The sequence below is a fragment of the Sinocyclocheilus rhinocerous genome, unplaced genomic scaffold, assembly GCF_001515625.1.
Source record: "Sinocyclocheilus rhinocerous isolate Xijiao unplaced genomic scaffold, SAMN03320098_v1.1 scaffold4389, whole genome shotgun sequence".
NCBI lineage: Eukaryota > Metazoa > Chordata > Actinopteri > Cypriniformes > Cyprinidae > Sinocyclocheilus > Sinocyclocheilus rhinocerous.
In genome coordinates, this window is record NW_015626367.1 from 99,805 (window position 1) to 114,425 (window position 14,621).

A 14,621-nucleotide genomic window follows, 5' to 3' on the forward strand; every position below is an offset into this window, starting at 1 on the left:
ATTAATTTCTGATAGAACTAAGTATGAAGTATAAAAAAAATCAAATATGTGGGTGCGCTGTTATGTCTACATTGCTGTGACATTCATCACATTCTTTTCACTGATGTTTCAGCTGCCAACATCAACAGAATGATGTTGAGCATGTCGAGTTTTCCAGCTAGCTTTTGTTTGTTTCAGGGACAAAACGCATACCATTTTATACAAACCTAGTGGTTAACTCCAGCAGTCCAACCTTACACGAAGCACAATGCCACTGACCGAACCAGCTGTGCTGAATGAACGACTTAGAAGACAAGAAAGGCATTTCTGGCAAGATTTTGAAACTTTGTTTTGTGTTGCATTTGTTAAAAAATGTAAGAACCAAATAGCCAGGCACACAAAGAAAAATACTATTATTAAAAACTAATTAAAATCCTCACATTCATCATTTGCCACAGCATGCTCAATAACATGTTTCCCAGGAACTGCATATTAGAGAATACACTTGTGTGTTGCAATTGGTAGATGGTACTTGCTAAATAAATATAGCAAATTCCATTTCTAAAATAATTCAAACGACTAAGAAGGCAACAGGCAGCCGGGTTCTTGGTTACTGGTTACATTTTATTCTATGTACAGTAATTTGTTATAAATATAATACATAATTTTTTTCAGAAAAGCAGTCATGTAGATACATTTAAATAACAGTTTGATCATAGTAGTGGAGATGACAGAATGAGAGCTGAGGTGGTGGGAGAGGATGATTGGTTTGTAGAAAATTAAACATCTCCGGAGAAAACAGCACAGTCCACCCACACAAAGATGCACAAACAGAAATATGCCCTCAAACTGACTTTTAGCCCTTTTGGTGTCCTTACAGGTCCTTAAAAGTCTATGCTGTTTGACTGGGCAACATGGATTCGGACATTTCCTCACTGGGGCACGAACATTAAGATGGCTCCTTGTTGGACTTCACCGATTCCACTGGCTTCTCTCAAGGTGACATTAAGTTCCATTTAACGCCACATCTGCAGCCTGCCTGAACAAGGCAGAAATATGTTGTCCTTTCAACAGCTGCAATGGTATCAACCGCAGCTCATCAGGTTACACTGTTGTGTTTCATCTTCTGGTTTTAAGATGGTGTTATTTTTTTGTTACTGTGGCAACAGAGCACAGTGGACAACCGTGAGATAGCCGGCAGGGCAGTATGAGGCAGAGATGCATAGCCATTTACATTACCACATGTTTGGGATCTTGAAAAAATTAGTTCTAAAAACAAAAAGATTTCCTAAAACAACAGCAAGATTCTTCAGTAGATACATGGTTGACATGAGAGATAAATTAACATGGGGGAAAAAAAACAGATCCAGTCACGCTTCAGGTGCATTTAAGACAAAACATCTAAAGTCTGTTTGTGTTTAGCTCACCATTGCAGACCATACAAGTACATCAGATGCAGTGTTAATTTGAAACATGTGTTCAAGTCTTTTTAATTACTTATCTCTCTCAATTAGATTTTGTTTTAGCAAGTAGTAGAAAAATCTTGGATTCCGGTCCATTTCATTTATTTAGGTGGGCCAAGAACTTTGAAGAAAGGTTGGATCGACGTTGCGGAGTTACTCAAATGCTGTTGATGATAATGAGGGCAGGCATGGCGCTCTGCTGGCTTGTCTCACACATAGCGCTGGTCTGTGCCAACTTGGCGAAGACACGGGGTGTGCCCAAATTATAAACTCCAGCCTGGAAGAAACAAGCTTTCAAGAAAAGCTTGTACACCTCTTGAGCCTGGAGCTGCAACTTATATTGGGTCTGGCCCAGCCAGCTAAAAGACCCATGCACTTCCAGTGACTCCGGGCTGCAAAGACAGACAACAAGAGTATAAGACTGCTTTGAAGTCCAAATGCTTTCCGTATTTCGAAGATTTAGACATTAGGGATCAGGAAAACCTGAGATGTACCTGGTCGTTTTATGCCGCAGATCAACGATGACGTCTACCTGAGCCGAGGAACAGTTGGACAACGTCAGGGTGACTGGAACCGTACATAAACTAAGGAAGGGAAAAAATGTCAAGAACATCAATTGTTTGGAGATGGGGTTCAGACTAGAGGTCTTCACAGGTCCACTTGGATCCGAAAACCCGAGGTCCGACCCGAGAGGGTTTGGGTCCAAAACTTCTACAAGTGTCTCGGTCTTGGGTCTCAGGTAACTTAAAATAAAAGTGCTTTTTACAAATGGACCCGATAAGACCCGAATTCTTTTAAACTATCTGTGTACTTGTGTTAAGTGTGGAACGCACATAGAAAAGGAGCATACGTTTGTAACCTCGCACACAGAAATCATCTTATCGATATGAGATCCGTCAGGAAAATACACTCGCTTCATTATGCTGCGTGTTCATGCAGGGCTTTTCTTTTTTGTGTGTAGAAGCCTTTCGCCAGATTAGGTTGCAGACAACACTAGAAAATCATTAGGCTATCGATTACATTTTTATCAAACTATCACGTTTATTTTTCAAAGCCACTGGTCACAATTAAAGCTGAACTCAGAAATAACTTGTAGCCTATCCATCAGGCAGGCAATAATATAAAGTAATAATAAACTGAATAAATGTTAAATAAATCAAAGTAATGGAGAAATGGCCAAATCAGTCAGCAGGACACCACCAGGATTTTTCTTTACTGAGTGCGGGGCTGCAGGCTGTGTACACGTCAATGCTGTTTATGTTCGGGTTCGAAAAGAAATGCTGTCGGGTCGGACTCGGGTCTAATTTCATCGGGTCTGTTGGGTTTTTCTTTAAAAAATTTTTATTTATGCACGTCGGGTTTGGGTAAGAAGAGATTGGGGTCGGGTACAGATTTTAGGGCCCGAGAAGACCTCTAGTTCAGACAGGTCTAATTCTTGAAATTTCGCCTCTTGACGCAATGCTCTGTGTGTCCTCCACAAAAGCAAACCGAAATCAAACAGTCTATTCTTCAGTTAAAATAGAAAACATCAGTACTTGCGTCTCTTCATGACCTTGCATTGGAACTCAAAACATGCGCCCAAGTTTTCAAGCCAGAAAAAAATTGATTATTCAGTTTTGCGGTGTAAAATAGAGCACTCGACTTTCATCTGGATATTACTTTGATCAATGGGTCTCATAACTTCTGTTAATCCCATACTGTGGTGTGCAGCAACTTTAAGTCATTTGTCCTGAAGCACAAATATGGATGGACTAACCCCTGACTCTGGAACATTCATCTCCTCATGCTACAAGATGTTTGGTTCAATTTCCTGGTAAATTTAAGCTCTGTATGGCTGTGCTGTTGCACAGTAAGACGTGTTTGACCTGGTTTAAGGTTTTCGATACCATTCCCAAACTCTAATATCCTAAAATTAAAATCACAGTAAATAAAATAATTTCCAGTGATTTAGAAAATGTCTTTAAACATTTAAAGTTGTCATGAACTTATTCATGTATCGGTTTCTTTTTTTTTGACCTTGTAACATAATCAAAATGTCACAACTATGTTTTTCTGGTAAAAATGACAGACTTCAAATGATGAATGTCAGACTTCAATAATCATTTAGTCCCTCGTCCCTCCACAATCGACTGCAAGCTCGGGCTAATTTTTGATTGCAACAGCCACATCTCAAAATCAAATCAACAACCGGATCAATATAACCAATTTCCCCCTTTTCTTATTTTCCAATCATCTGTTACACTCTGATGTACGTCACAATATGGAAGAAAGGATCTGTCGCTGCTTCATTTTCATCACAACTTTAATATGTATAAAGTATTTAAGTTATTATTAAACTTTAATTTTATATCAACTTTTTAATTTTTTATAGCTAGTGTGTTGTCCTGACCGGATACAACACATCCAGCTACAAGCCAAGTGCAACAAATCAACAAAATGTCCTAAAGCTTGTGATCAGTAAGGACAAAAACTAGACGGGCAAGAGATTTTAGCACTTGGCAGTTTGTCAAATCTGATTAAGACAGTTTGTCGTTAGGGTCGTTATGATTGCATTCCTCAAACGGCCTGTTAACTAGACCTTTGTTTTGCAGTTTGCATATTACCACCTCATTACCACCACTGATTTCTTGCATCAGTGTTTAAAGTTGCAATGTAATTGAAATAGCGACATCTTTTCTACTGTACTGATGTAAATCCTAGTATCGAAAAAGAAATGTAAAAATGTAGGGAGGGATGTGGTTCTATCCATTGGTTTTTGATTGGATGGAGGCAGATCTGAATGCAAACTTGAGGCTGACTGTAAGAAAAGGGCGGAGTTTAAGTAAACAAATAGTTGGAGAAGTCCATTGATTTCACAAGGAAGATCCAGTTATGACATTTGGATTAAATATTACTAGGTCAAAATATGAAACGCATGGATAAATAGTTTGCAATAAGATCAATACGATGGATTTCAAAAATAGGGAGAATTTCCAAATCATGTCAACCTTAATGTCGTTTGTTCGCGTTGATTGTGTGCTCTTTGAACGGTGACAATGTGTTTCGCATTTCAGTGAGTTTTCTAGCTGTCGACTGAGGACTGGCCTTTGTTCCTCAGAACAAACTAATTTATGAGAGCACATTCACACAAACCCAAGGATATGAGTGATGACTGAGCGCTTTAGGAAACGTATCAGCTCGACGCGGTCCAGTTTATCTCCATCTTTCACATGGACACACCTACTTTCCACGCACCATTGCAGAACTAGGCCAGACAAGCGCTCCTGTGGGCGTCACTGGGCATGTGAACATTAGCGTATGTCTGTGTGAGTCTTGTCACCTTGGAAACACAGTCAGCGGATTTCGGCTAACCGATTCAGGTCTCTTTGAGCTTTTCAAAAGTGTTTGTTTGTGTGCGCTTTACCTCTTTTGTGGGAAGGGATGATCATAAGACTCTGGGTAGTGGAGACAGGTCTTTATGAGGTGGGAAAGCTGTTCCAGCGAGGGCTTGCTTACAGGGGGAGGAACGTCAGGCTTGAACTTCAGAAGCACCATTTCCTGAGTTTCCTAATTGACAAAAAGCACAAGTTTCATTCATTCTGAAAGCATAAGGGAATTGCTCCAGCAGAGGAAATTGCTTTGTTTTTCATTCGGTTTAAAGTGCGTGCTTGGCTGAGAGAGGGGAACGGGGTGGATAATGCAAAACGCAAAATGCAAAAGGGAGAAAAGCACGAGCTCACGTGAGGGTTTCTATAAAAAGACTTTGAGATCAACATGTGTGATGCCATTCCCTCACGTGAGGGATTTCCTCTGCCATGAATGAGTGTTGCTATGCAACGGAGTGCAGGGGAGAGATTTCAGACCGAATAGAATCAGGCCCAACAGCAGGATGGAAATGGAGGCAAAAAATGAATGGATTACAGAGCAAATAAACAACTGAATAAATGAGGAGTTAAAATGGTGAAGGGACATTTGGAAACCAAAAGAGACAGTAAACACTGACAGAATTTCAAAAGTTTTTACTCACTCATGTTGTTTCAAACCTATATGACACTTTTAAATATGTCCAAGCTAAAACTAAATAAAAATTTTTTTTATTAACATAAATAAAAATAAAAACTACTGTAACTGGGGAAAAACTACACCAAAATGAGTTTGAAAACTAACTACAATAAAATAACATTTTAAAATTAATATTAGTTTTTAATATTATACATTTTTGTTCAAAAGTTTGGGGTTGGTAAGATTAATGTTTTTGAAAGAATTCTCATCAAAGCTGCATTTATTTGATGAGAAATACAGTAAAACAGTAAAAATTTTAAATATTACAATTTAAAATAACTGTTTAACAGTTTTAATTTTAATATATTTGAAACTTATTTATTCATATGATTCATATGATAAAGCTTTCAGCTTTGCCATGACGGGAATAAATAACATTTAAAAAAATAAAACCGTTATTTAGCTTTGGCAAACCTAGCATACTATAATCTTATGTAATCTGGCGCTGTACCATAATTCTCAAATTTCATTTGCACTTCCATATATTCAAACTCAGCATGTTATTTTTGGTTAAAAGACATGTGTGAACCAATGCTTAGTGTCACTGATTTGAATAACTATTTTCAGTGAATAATGACATACATTTCAGTTTGTTCCTCACTGAAAGATGCCATGCGACTGGACTACTTTTATAGTGCTGTTTGTAGCTTGACAGCTCCTCGGTGACTGTCTGCTTTGATTCTGTGGACAAGAGCTGCTAGGATATTCTGCGAGAGGTCTTTTTTTGCATTCCACTGAAGAAAAGTACCATCCGTTCAAAAGTTTGAAGGTTAGGTGAGATTTTTAGATATTTTGAAGGATGTCTCTTATGCTCACCAAGGCTACATTAACCCTTAAATGCATACCTCGGGTCTTTAGTGACATCATTCACTACCCTCTTACTCCTTCATTTTTTAAAGTTAGACGACAACTTTCTTAGTATTGCTCAACAGTGTTGGACAAGTTACTCAAAAAAGTAATTGATTACAAATTACTTATTACTACTTGAAAATTGTAATTTGATTACATTACTGATTACTGCATGTAAAAAGTAATCAGATTACTAATTACTTTACTTTTAAGTTACTTACTAATTACTTTACTTTCAAGTTACTTTGAAAACATATCAAACCTAAAAAAAATATACATCAAAGTGAACATTTTAGTTCTTTCAGTAATTTAATATTGACTGAAAAATATTACAAAGGTATGAAAACTGCAACTTGACAAAGATTTAATCCATTTCTAAAACTTTCTTAGTATAAACCTGCCTAACAATGAAAAATGTATCTTTAAATGTGCCTACACAGTGTTTTATATACAACATTGCTTGCTGAGTGTAGGGTTCATGTGTATGCTGGCTTAACTGTGTGCACATTAAAGACAGAAAAAACCTTAATAAATTGAAAACGGTTCTGATAACCTTTGAAAACAGTATTGATGAACATACAGTGCACATTTGAATGAATCTTGCTTCTTTGTTTACGGTGGTGATGTGGGTGATGTGTTTACAGGTTCGCGCGTTTCACGTGGATGATTACCGTATGAATAGAGCGCGCTGCGGGGGGGGCGTGATCACATTACAGATAATGAGCTCAGACGGGAAAGACTGGACCTCGTGTTGGCTTCATACGGATTACTTCATCAGAGAATATTTGTTTTAGATAAGACTTCATTTAAAAGTAGACACTTCAGGCTTTCCATAGATATGTTTCTCATGTCTGTGTGTGAAGTATTCTCTGAGTTTTGGTTATTTTTAGTGACGCGTTTCAGAAAGAAGTTCGCGGAGACCGAGACGGCTGAAAGCGCACCCTGCTTATTTTTTTATTTTACAAAAGCACAATATTTTGTTGATATTGTGAGTGTACACAAATAAAACTAGACCCTTCACAGATTCAAATGATGTATTACACTTATATGTACGATCAAAAATGGCGGAGCATTTTAAGTTATATTTCGAAAAAATGCAAGTGATTGCGCTGGCGCCTCCATCGACCCCGCGCAAAACGTGATTTTAAAAGGCATATAAATATATATTTTTCTTAACACTACATTGTTACGTAAGTAACTTAATTATATTGACTTTAGTAACTGTAATCAAATTACACAAATTTAAAATGTAATGCGTTACATTACTGCGTTACCAGAAAAAGTAATTAGATTACAGTAACACGTTATACCCAACTCTGTTCCTCAATCTATTCATTATAAACAATATAACAAGAAAACAATTATAAAATATGTTTTCTGATTAATTTTTTTGTAAAAAATGTATAGGGTCGCTAGCGACCCAAGGTATGTAATAGTGTAAGTATATTTTTCCTACGCAACAATAATTAAATATCTGATGACTCAATAAGTGAAATTGACCTTTATTCCTCAAGGTGGCACTGTTTGATAGACAACGATGACGTGATGTTTCAATCATAATTACCGCAGGCATAAAACAATAGAATATCATCAGCATAAATTGAATTGGCTTGAATGGCTTTACTGCAGACCAATTACTGTACATAATGAAATATAAGTGTCACTGTCATTTGATGGTGGATGTGGTGAATAAGCTGCCAGCGATCAAAATATGGATTTTGAAGTCACTGAAAACGAAAGTTTTGAGAATATGGTTGAGATCGTGAATATGAGTCAGATGTTGAATGTACTGGGGAAGTGCACTCTGACGATGACAGTGATGGTAAAATCATCTGCTCAAATTGAACCCTACTAAGTTTCAAAAGGTAACAAAATACGCTTTATTTTATTCATTTGTAATTGTTATTAAAATATCAGGAGAGTTTTATGCTATTGCAGTAGTTAGAGATCTAGGTCCGGGTCGCTAAAGACCCGAATATGTAATAATGATTGGCGAAACATCCATGCAATTTAAGTTTTAATTGATCGAAAATACAGTAAAAAAAACAGCAATATTGTGAAATATTACGTTTTTTAAATATTTTCTATTTAACATATTTTAAAATGTAATTTATTTTTGTGATGGCAAGGCTGAATTTTCAGTAGCCATGTCTTCAGTGTCACATGATTCTTCAGAAATCAATCTAATATGCTGATTTGCTGCTCAAGAAACATTTCTGATCGTTATCAATGTTGTGCTGCTTAATATTTTTGTGGAAACCATGATACATGTTTATTTATTTATTTTTTTTTAAATTTTCTAAAGAATGGAAAGTTAGTTAAAAAGAACAGCATTTATTTGAAATCAAAAACTTTTTGATTATAAATTACTTTACATTACATAAACTTACATTTACAAACTTTTACACTAAACGTTTTGATTTCTTTAAAAATAATCGTTTAGACACAAATTAACCATGGTTTTATTGTAGTAAAAGTGTAGTAACCATGGTTTTTTGGCGTATTGATTACCATTTGTATAACCACAGTTTTACTACAAATACCATGGTTAAACTATGGTTAGTGTAGCAAAGCCATGGTTAATTTGTGGTTACCATGGTTTAACTATAGTAACCATGGTTTTTTGGTTTTATTTGTGGTAAAACCATGGTTAATTTTCGTAAGGGGTAGTGTGGGTCTGGAATGACATGAAGGTTAGTAAATGACAGAACAGTCATTTCTAAATGAATCTAAATGAATGAATATGTGTAGTCGTCAAATCAGCAGAGAGCTGTCACTTTGTACAAAACACCCACACAGAATGCTCTGATTCCTTCACCTTGCTAACACTATATATTAAATCCATGTGAGAAACACACACACATACTCCCACACAGTCCCACTTTTTCTGCTACTTATTTTCACCATTACAGACCTACAACAGGCAAGATTATTCTGTATTGTAAAAACATTAAACATCTGAATAATAATCTATACATTCAAAAAGAGGAACCACTAGTTTGGAAAGGCGACACACAGATCCAAACACAGACACACACAAAGGTCAGAGTCTCTGCTGTCTGGCTCTCTGACCGTTTAAAGCACCTCAGGATGCATCCATCTTCATAAAGAGCAGGACTCACTTATAATGCCCTCAAAGTCACATTGCTCCTGCACTCCGTCTCAGATGGAGAAAATAGAAAGTCGACTTATGAGAGGAAGACTTGAGCGAGAGCCAGCGCAGAGGACTGTGTGTTTTTAGCTTGTATTCGAGGCAAGACACCTCACAATGCAAACAGACTATCCAAATGTAAAAAACAGAAAGGAATAAACACGCAGTACAAGGTGCTAGACACTAAGAAAAGACATGTGATGCAATGGCCAAAACTCTCAAGATCAGTTTGCCTTAGAGGGGGGTCTGGGTTTGTCTGTAGCACTCATATTCCAGTGAACCACTGAGAACCCTAAGAAAGTGTTAAAACCCACAAAATGCTTAGTTTATTGAATGACACAGGTTTTGCAAGGAACATAAGCACATTAAAGGGATAGTTCATCCAAAAAAGAAAATGAACTACTTACCCTCAAGTCGTTCCAAACCCTGAAGACCTTGGTTCATCTTCAGAACACGAATGAAGATACTTTTGATGAAACCTGAGAGATTTCTGACCTTCCATTTAAGGTTCTTTCCACCAAAACTTTGACGCTTGATAAAGTTCAAAAGATCGTTAAAGAAATCCATTTGAATCCATATTAATCCAAGTCTTCTGAAGAGACATGAACACTTTATATGATGAACAGATTTAGACTTTTACTCACATATAAGCACTGATAAACATGCATACATACTTCATGCACATCAAATATGGTAAGCGGAAGCTCAACCACACTTGCTTGACACACAAGAACAAACCTAACAAGAATTAATCTTGTGCGTCAAGTAAGCATGTTTGTGTCTCTTCAGACGATTCAGATTAAACCGCTTGATTCACATGGATTAGTTTTACAATGTCTTTATGAACTTTTTGAAGCGTCAACGTTTTGGTTGTGTGGACTTTGAAATGGTGGAACAGAAATCTCTCAGGTTTCATTAAAAAATAGCTTCATTTGTGTTTCAGAAACGAATGAAAGTCATACAGGTTTGGAAAGAAATGAAGGTGAGTAAATGATGACCATTTTCATTTTTAGGTGAATTATCCCTTTAATACGCTGTGATATCAGTCTTGTATAATAGAAGCATGGGACCACACACTGAACATTACAAATGTTCTACGACAAAAAGAAATCCTTGGACAGCAATGAAAAATGAACCCTTTGATTGTTTACGTCAATGTAGTGTACTACTTTTTTGGCCTCCAGAAGACGTATCCAGGTTTCCAATAAAATCACACACACTGATGAGTCTCAAGGTCCATCTTCATTTTATCCATCCCTGAGCAGTGAGCACCAAAGAATCCTTCCTTCCAACCTTCACCATTCTTCATAAAAAAAGTCAGAGGACACGTACACCTTTCCCCATATAGCAAGGTCAAGAGACTGAAATTTATTAGTTTCTCACATTCTTCAAAGTGCCTTTATAACTTCCCATGCCCTGCAAAAGCATCAAGGCTCTGACACACATAAAAGCGACTTGCAGCGAGAGTGTCAACAGATGTCCATTACTTGAGCTACAGTGAGAGATAAACACAGCCCTGAATTAAAATCATTTTGACCTCTTTACACCATATGCTGGCCTGATCTCGGATTTATTTAATCAGAATAGAATGCCCGAAAAAGCATGCTTTTAGTGGGCACTTCAGTGTTTTTGTTCAATGCTCAAGTGCATTATCAATGCTTGAGTTAACGTCTGCCACAGCCAGTCGGTGATGAATGAATTCACTAAAATTAATATTCATGCTATCGAGCGTGATTGACTGCTGCAGGTTGAATAAGACACTTGCAAACTTAACATTTGCATATTAAGGTTAAAACATCTGTTCAGAGGATTGTTATGAGTTCAGGCTCTTTCCCATGAGGGGTATTTTACTAACACACTGAATGCTACAAGCAAAAAAAAAAAAAAAAAGGCTACCACTTATTTTGTGTTCAGCCAATTGAGTGGTTAACCTGAGTGTATTAAGATGAAGTCATCTTGGTCTATCAATAACGGACACTTCAAAACACATACACAAAATATTATTTGCTCAAGTATACACTTACCAAGTTTCATTGAAAAGATACAGTGGTATCTTCCACTATAGGAAGTGACTCTATATTCTTTATAGAGTGACTCTGCATTTATGTATTTATAACGCACCCACATGAAAAGAGCTGAACAGCAAGAGAGAGTCATTGTGAGATAATGTGGATGTGTAGTACCTCTTTCTGCGAGAGTGAGCAGGACTCTTTGCCAATGGTTTGCAGTGCAACATGAAGCTGCCCCTCTAAAATCAGCTGTTTGTTGTCCTCCACAACATATGCCTGAAATGGCACATTATATGATTAATACAATGATATTTGTCCTCAAATCTTAAAGCATCAGTAATGTCAGCATGCATAAATTACAACTAAATTTCTATGAGGTGCTGATTTTCTATCGACAGTCATCAACAGTCATGTTGACAGTGATCAACAACAGTGCTGTTAAACACTAGTGCGTTCATCCAAAATCAACCCTTGCAAAGTGTCAAATGCTTAGGTCAATTATTTTCGCAAACAAATACAAGTTACTGGACAGTTGGCTAGTAATGCTTTTAGAAATCACCTTCAATTATAAGGTTTAAATCAGGGATCTCAAACGGATATTAACTGGGGGCCAGTTGAACAGTTAAAGTGTTTTACAACCAGAGGCTAAAATGGGCCCGGGCTGAGTAGGGCTGCACGATAAATCGAAATGGAATCGAGATCGCGATTCGACAGAAGCTGCGATTGTCATGCGTATCTTTCAGTGAAGCACGGTTCAGTGATCAGCAGTAAATCTCCATCCAAAGGCCAGAGGGCGCTCTCGCGCTGAAACTCCAAATACGCCTCCCAGAAGAAACCCAGAAAATGCCTGTGGCTGCAGCTGAATAAACAGAAGATTAAACTGCTTTCATTGATTCAACGTGAATAATAAACACGAAGATTCAACTGCTTTCATTGATTCAACGTGACTAATAAACACACGACTACGGCAATATACGGTTTATCTGAGTTCTTGGTATTATAATTTTCATTAAAATATGCCTTTATCACTGCTTAAATACTATGATATATGTTGCGTGCCTTATTCTGTGTAAGAAGCCACATCATCTCATAGAAGGATTTATTTTCAAACACTCGACTGACGTTATGAAGTGAGTTTGGAGTAAAAATATGTTATTAAATGTGGTATTTTCACATGCTTTCAGATGGAGCAGCATTTACTTCACAGAGCCGTAGTTCACTGAGAAGCTATGCAAACAGCTGTCATTATCGCGAACGATTTCTTCGATTTCATAATCGCGCAATAAAATCGTCTGCGATTTTTTTTGCGTAACTTGTCAGTGAACTACGGCTATGTGTAGTAAATTCTGCTCCATCTGAAAGCACGTGATGATGATTTCTTGCTGATTATAGAACCGTTTTTTTTAACAAAATGCGCATGACAATCGCATTCGATTAATCGTGCAGCCCTAGGGCTGAGCATTCAAGGTTTTTAAACCATTCAAGCGCAATAAGCAGCAAAAGAGTACTCCGTTCAATACTCGCACACTTTCTGAGACACTTTACAGTAAGCACACACCCAAAAGGCGCACACATAAAGCAGCTTCTCATACAGCGCGTGAGTACAGAATTGAGTTCTTTTTCGCAGCTTATTGTGTAAATGTTCTGATACATACAAACTATGTCAAAATACCCGTCTTGGTGAGCATTCACGTAAACACAGTCAGTTATATCTTCAGTGAACGTAAACAACTGAGAAAGAAAATGCATGTGTAACAGTATATTAGATCAGTGCCGTCGGTTGTAAAGAGACAGCAGTCTATTAAACTGATTGCTGTCTCTGTCAATGTTAACCAAACAACAAAAGTCTGAGAAAATCACTCACTGCTCTTAACTGACTTTTGTAACTTTAATTGTAAGGTTTCATCTGTATTTATTTATACAGTGGAGACTATCCAGTGTTATTTTACATTTGATTACTTTAAGTCAAATTCTGTAGCATTTATGTACCTGAATATTACCGTTAGACCTACCTGAAAACTTAAAGCACTGATTTCATTGTCATCAGATGTAGCTTTGCACACTGCCAGCATCAAGAATGATTCTGATCAGCATTTTAGTGTTCATAGCAGGGGGCTCTCTTAACTTGTTATATTTTACAAGATTTTGTAGGCTTTGCATACACATGTGCAGCCCTTGAAAGCCTGAAACCAGAGCCCCCCACATAACAAATCCCAATGTAACCCGTTTACAATCATTAATTTTAACTACATTAGTGAAGCAGTTACTGATGAAAGCTGACAATTAATTTTTTTTCTATCCACTACTGGAGGAACAAAGAAATATATGCAGATTGTGACTGTACTTCTCACTGTTAGTAAAAGTAGTTATTTTAACAGATTAAAATAATCATCATTTATGAACTCCTTACGAAACAAACACTAATTTGATCAAATTTAGCAAATGTGCTATCGTATCGTATTTGGTAAATGGTAAATTGCTGCCTCAAACATTCAACTTAAAATAAATTCTGATTTCAAATATGACTGACATCTCTCCCTCAAGACTACTAAATAAAATTACTTGACTCACCCCCCTCAAAAAAAAAAAAAAAAACATAAAATTTACAGTGGCAGAGCTCTTTGAAGTATTAGGCACTTTACATGCATTATCATTACTAACGATCTGTTGCAACCCACAAATCTTTGAAACATTTCATCAGGGTACCTTCCAAAGGACGATGATGTCAAGCTCTACTTCGCTGCATTTTTTGACAATACTTGTCCCACCGTCATCAGTCCAGCTCTGTGGCGTGAGGCTCTTTCTCTGCATTTGACTAGCACCGCCTGCGGACATGCCACCTCTCCTGGCTTCAGAATGCAGACCCCTCCGGAAGAAAAAATCAGCACACGGAGTGGTAGAGCTGACAATCTAAGGACAAAGAGAGAGAAACACAATAAGGACTGTTAAGAAGCTGAATGAAGACAATAATTGGTGACGCTTAAAGGGGTCATATGATGCGATTTCAATTTTTCCTTTCTCTTTGAAGTGTTACAATGCCGCCATGTCGTGGAGACGCTGTATGTTTCGCTGTGAAAGCGAAACTACTTTGTTCGGCCTTCCAAAAGAGGACGATATCCACTTTGTCAT

At 37.2% G+C, this 14,621-nt stretch overlaps 1 protein-coding gene across 5 annotated transcripts in view; it reads right to left on the minus strand.

The window, feature by feature from the left end:
• Positions 1 to 582: 582 nt before the first annotated feature.
• trappc8 (trafficking protein particle complex subunit 8) overlaps positions 583 to 14,621 on the minus strand; it is a 57,769-nt gene continuing 43,730 nt past the window's right edge. For all 5 annotated transcript variants that reach the window (XM_016517494.1, XM_016517477.1, XM_016517467.1 and 2 more), the window contains 5 exons: positions 14,199 to 14,402; positions 11,667 to 11,768; positions 4,846 to 4,988; positions 1,937 to 2,026; positions 583 to 1,834 (listed from right to left, as the gene is read on the minus strand). In XM_016517494.1, coding sequence (XP_016372980.1) covers positions 1,600 to 1,834; positions 1,937 to 2,026; positions 4,846 to 4,988; positions 11,667 to 11,768; positions 14,199 to 14,402 — 774 coding nt within the window. In that variant the 3' untranslated portion in view covers positions 583 to 1,599. The remainder of the gene's footprint in view (positions 1,835 to 1,936; positions 2,027 to 4,845; positions 4,989 to 11,666; positions 11,769 to 14,198; positions 14,403 to 14,621) is intronic.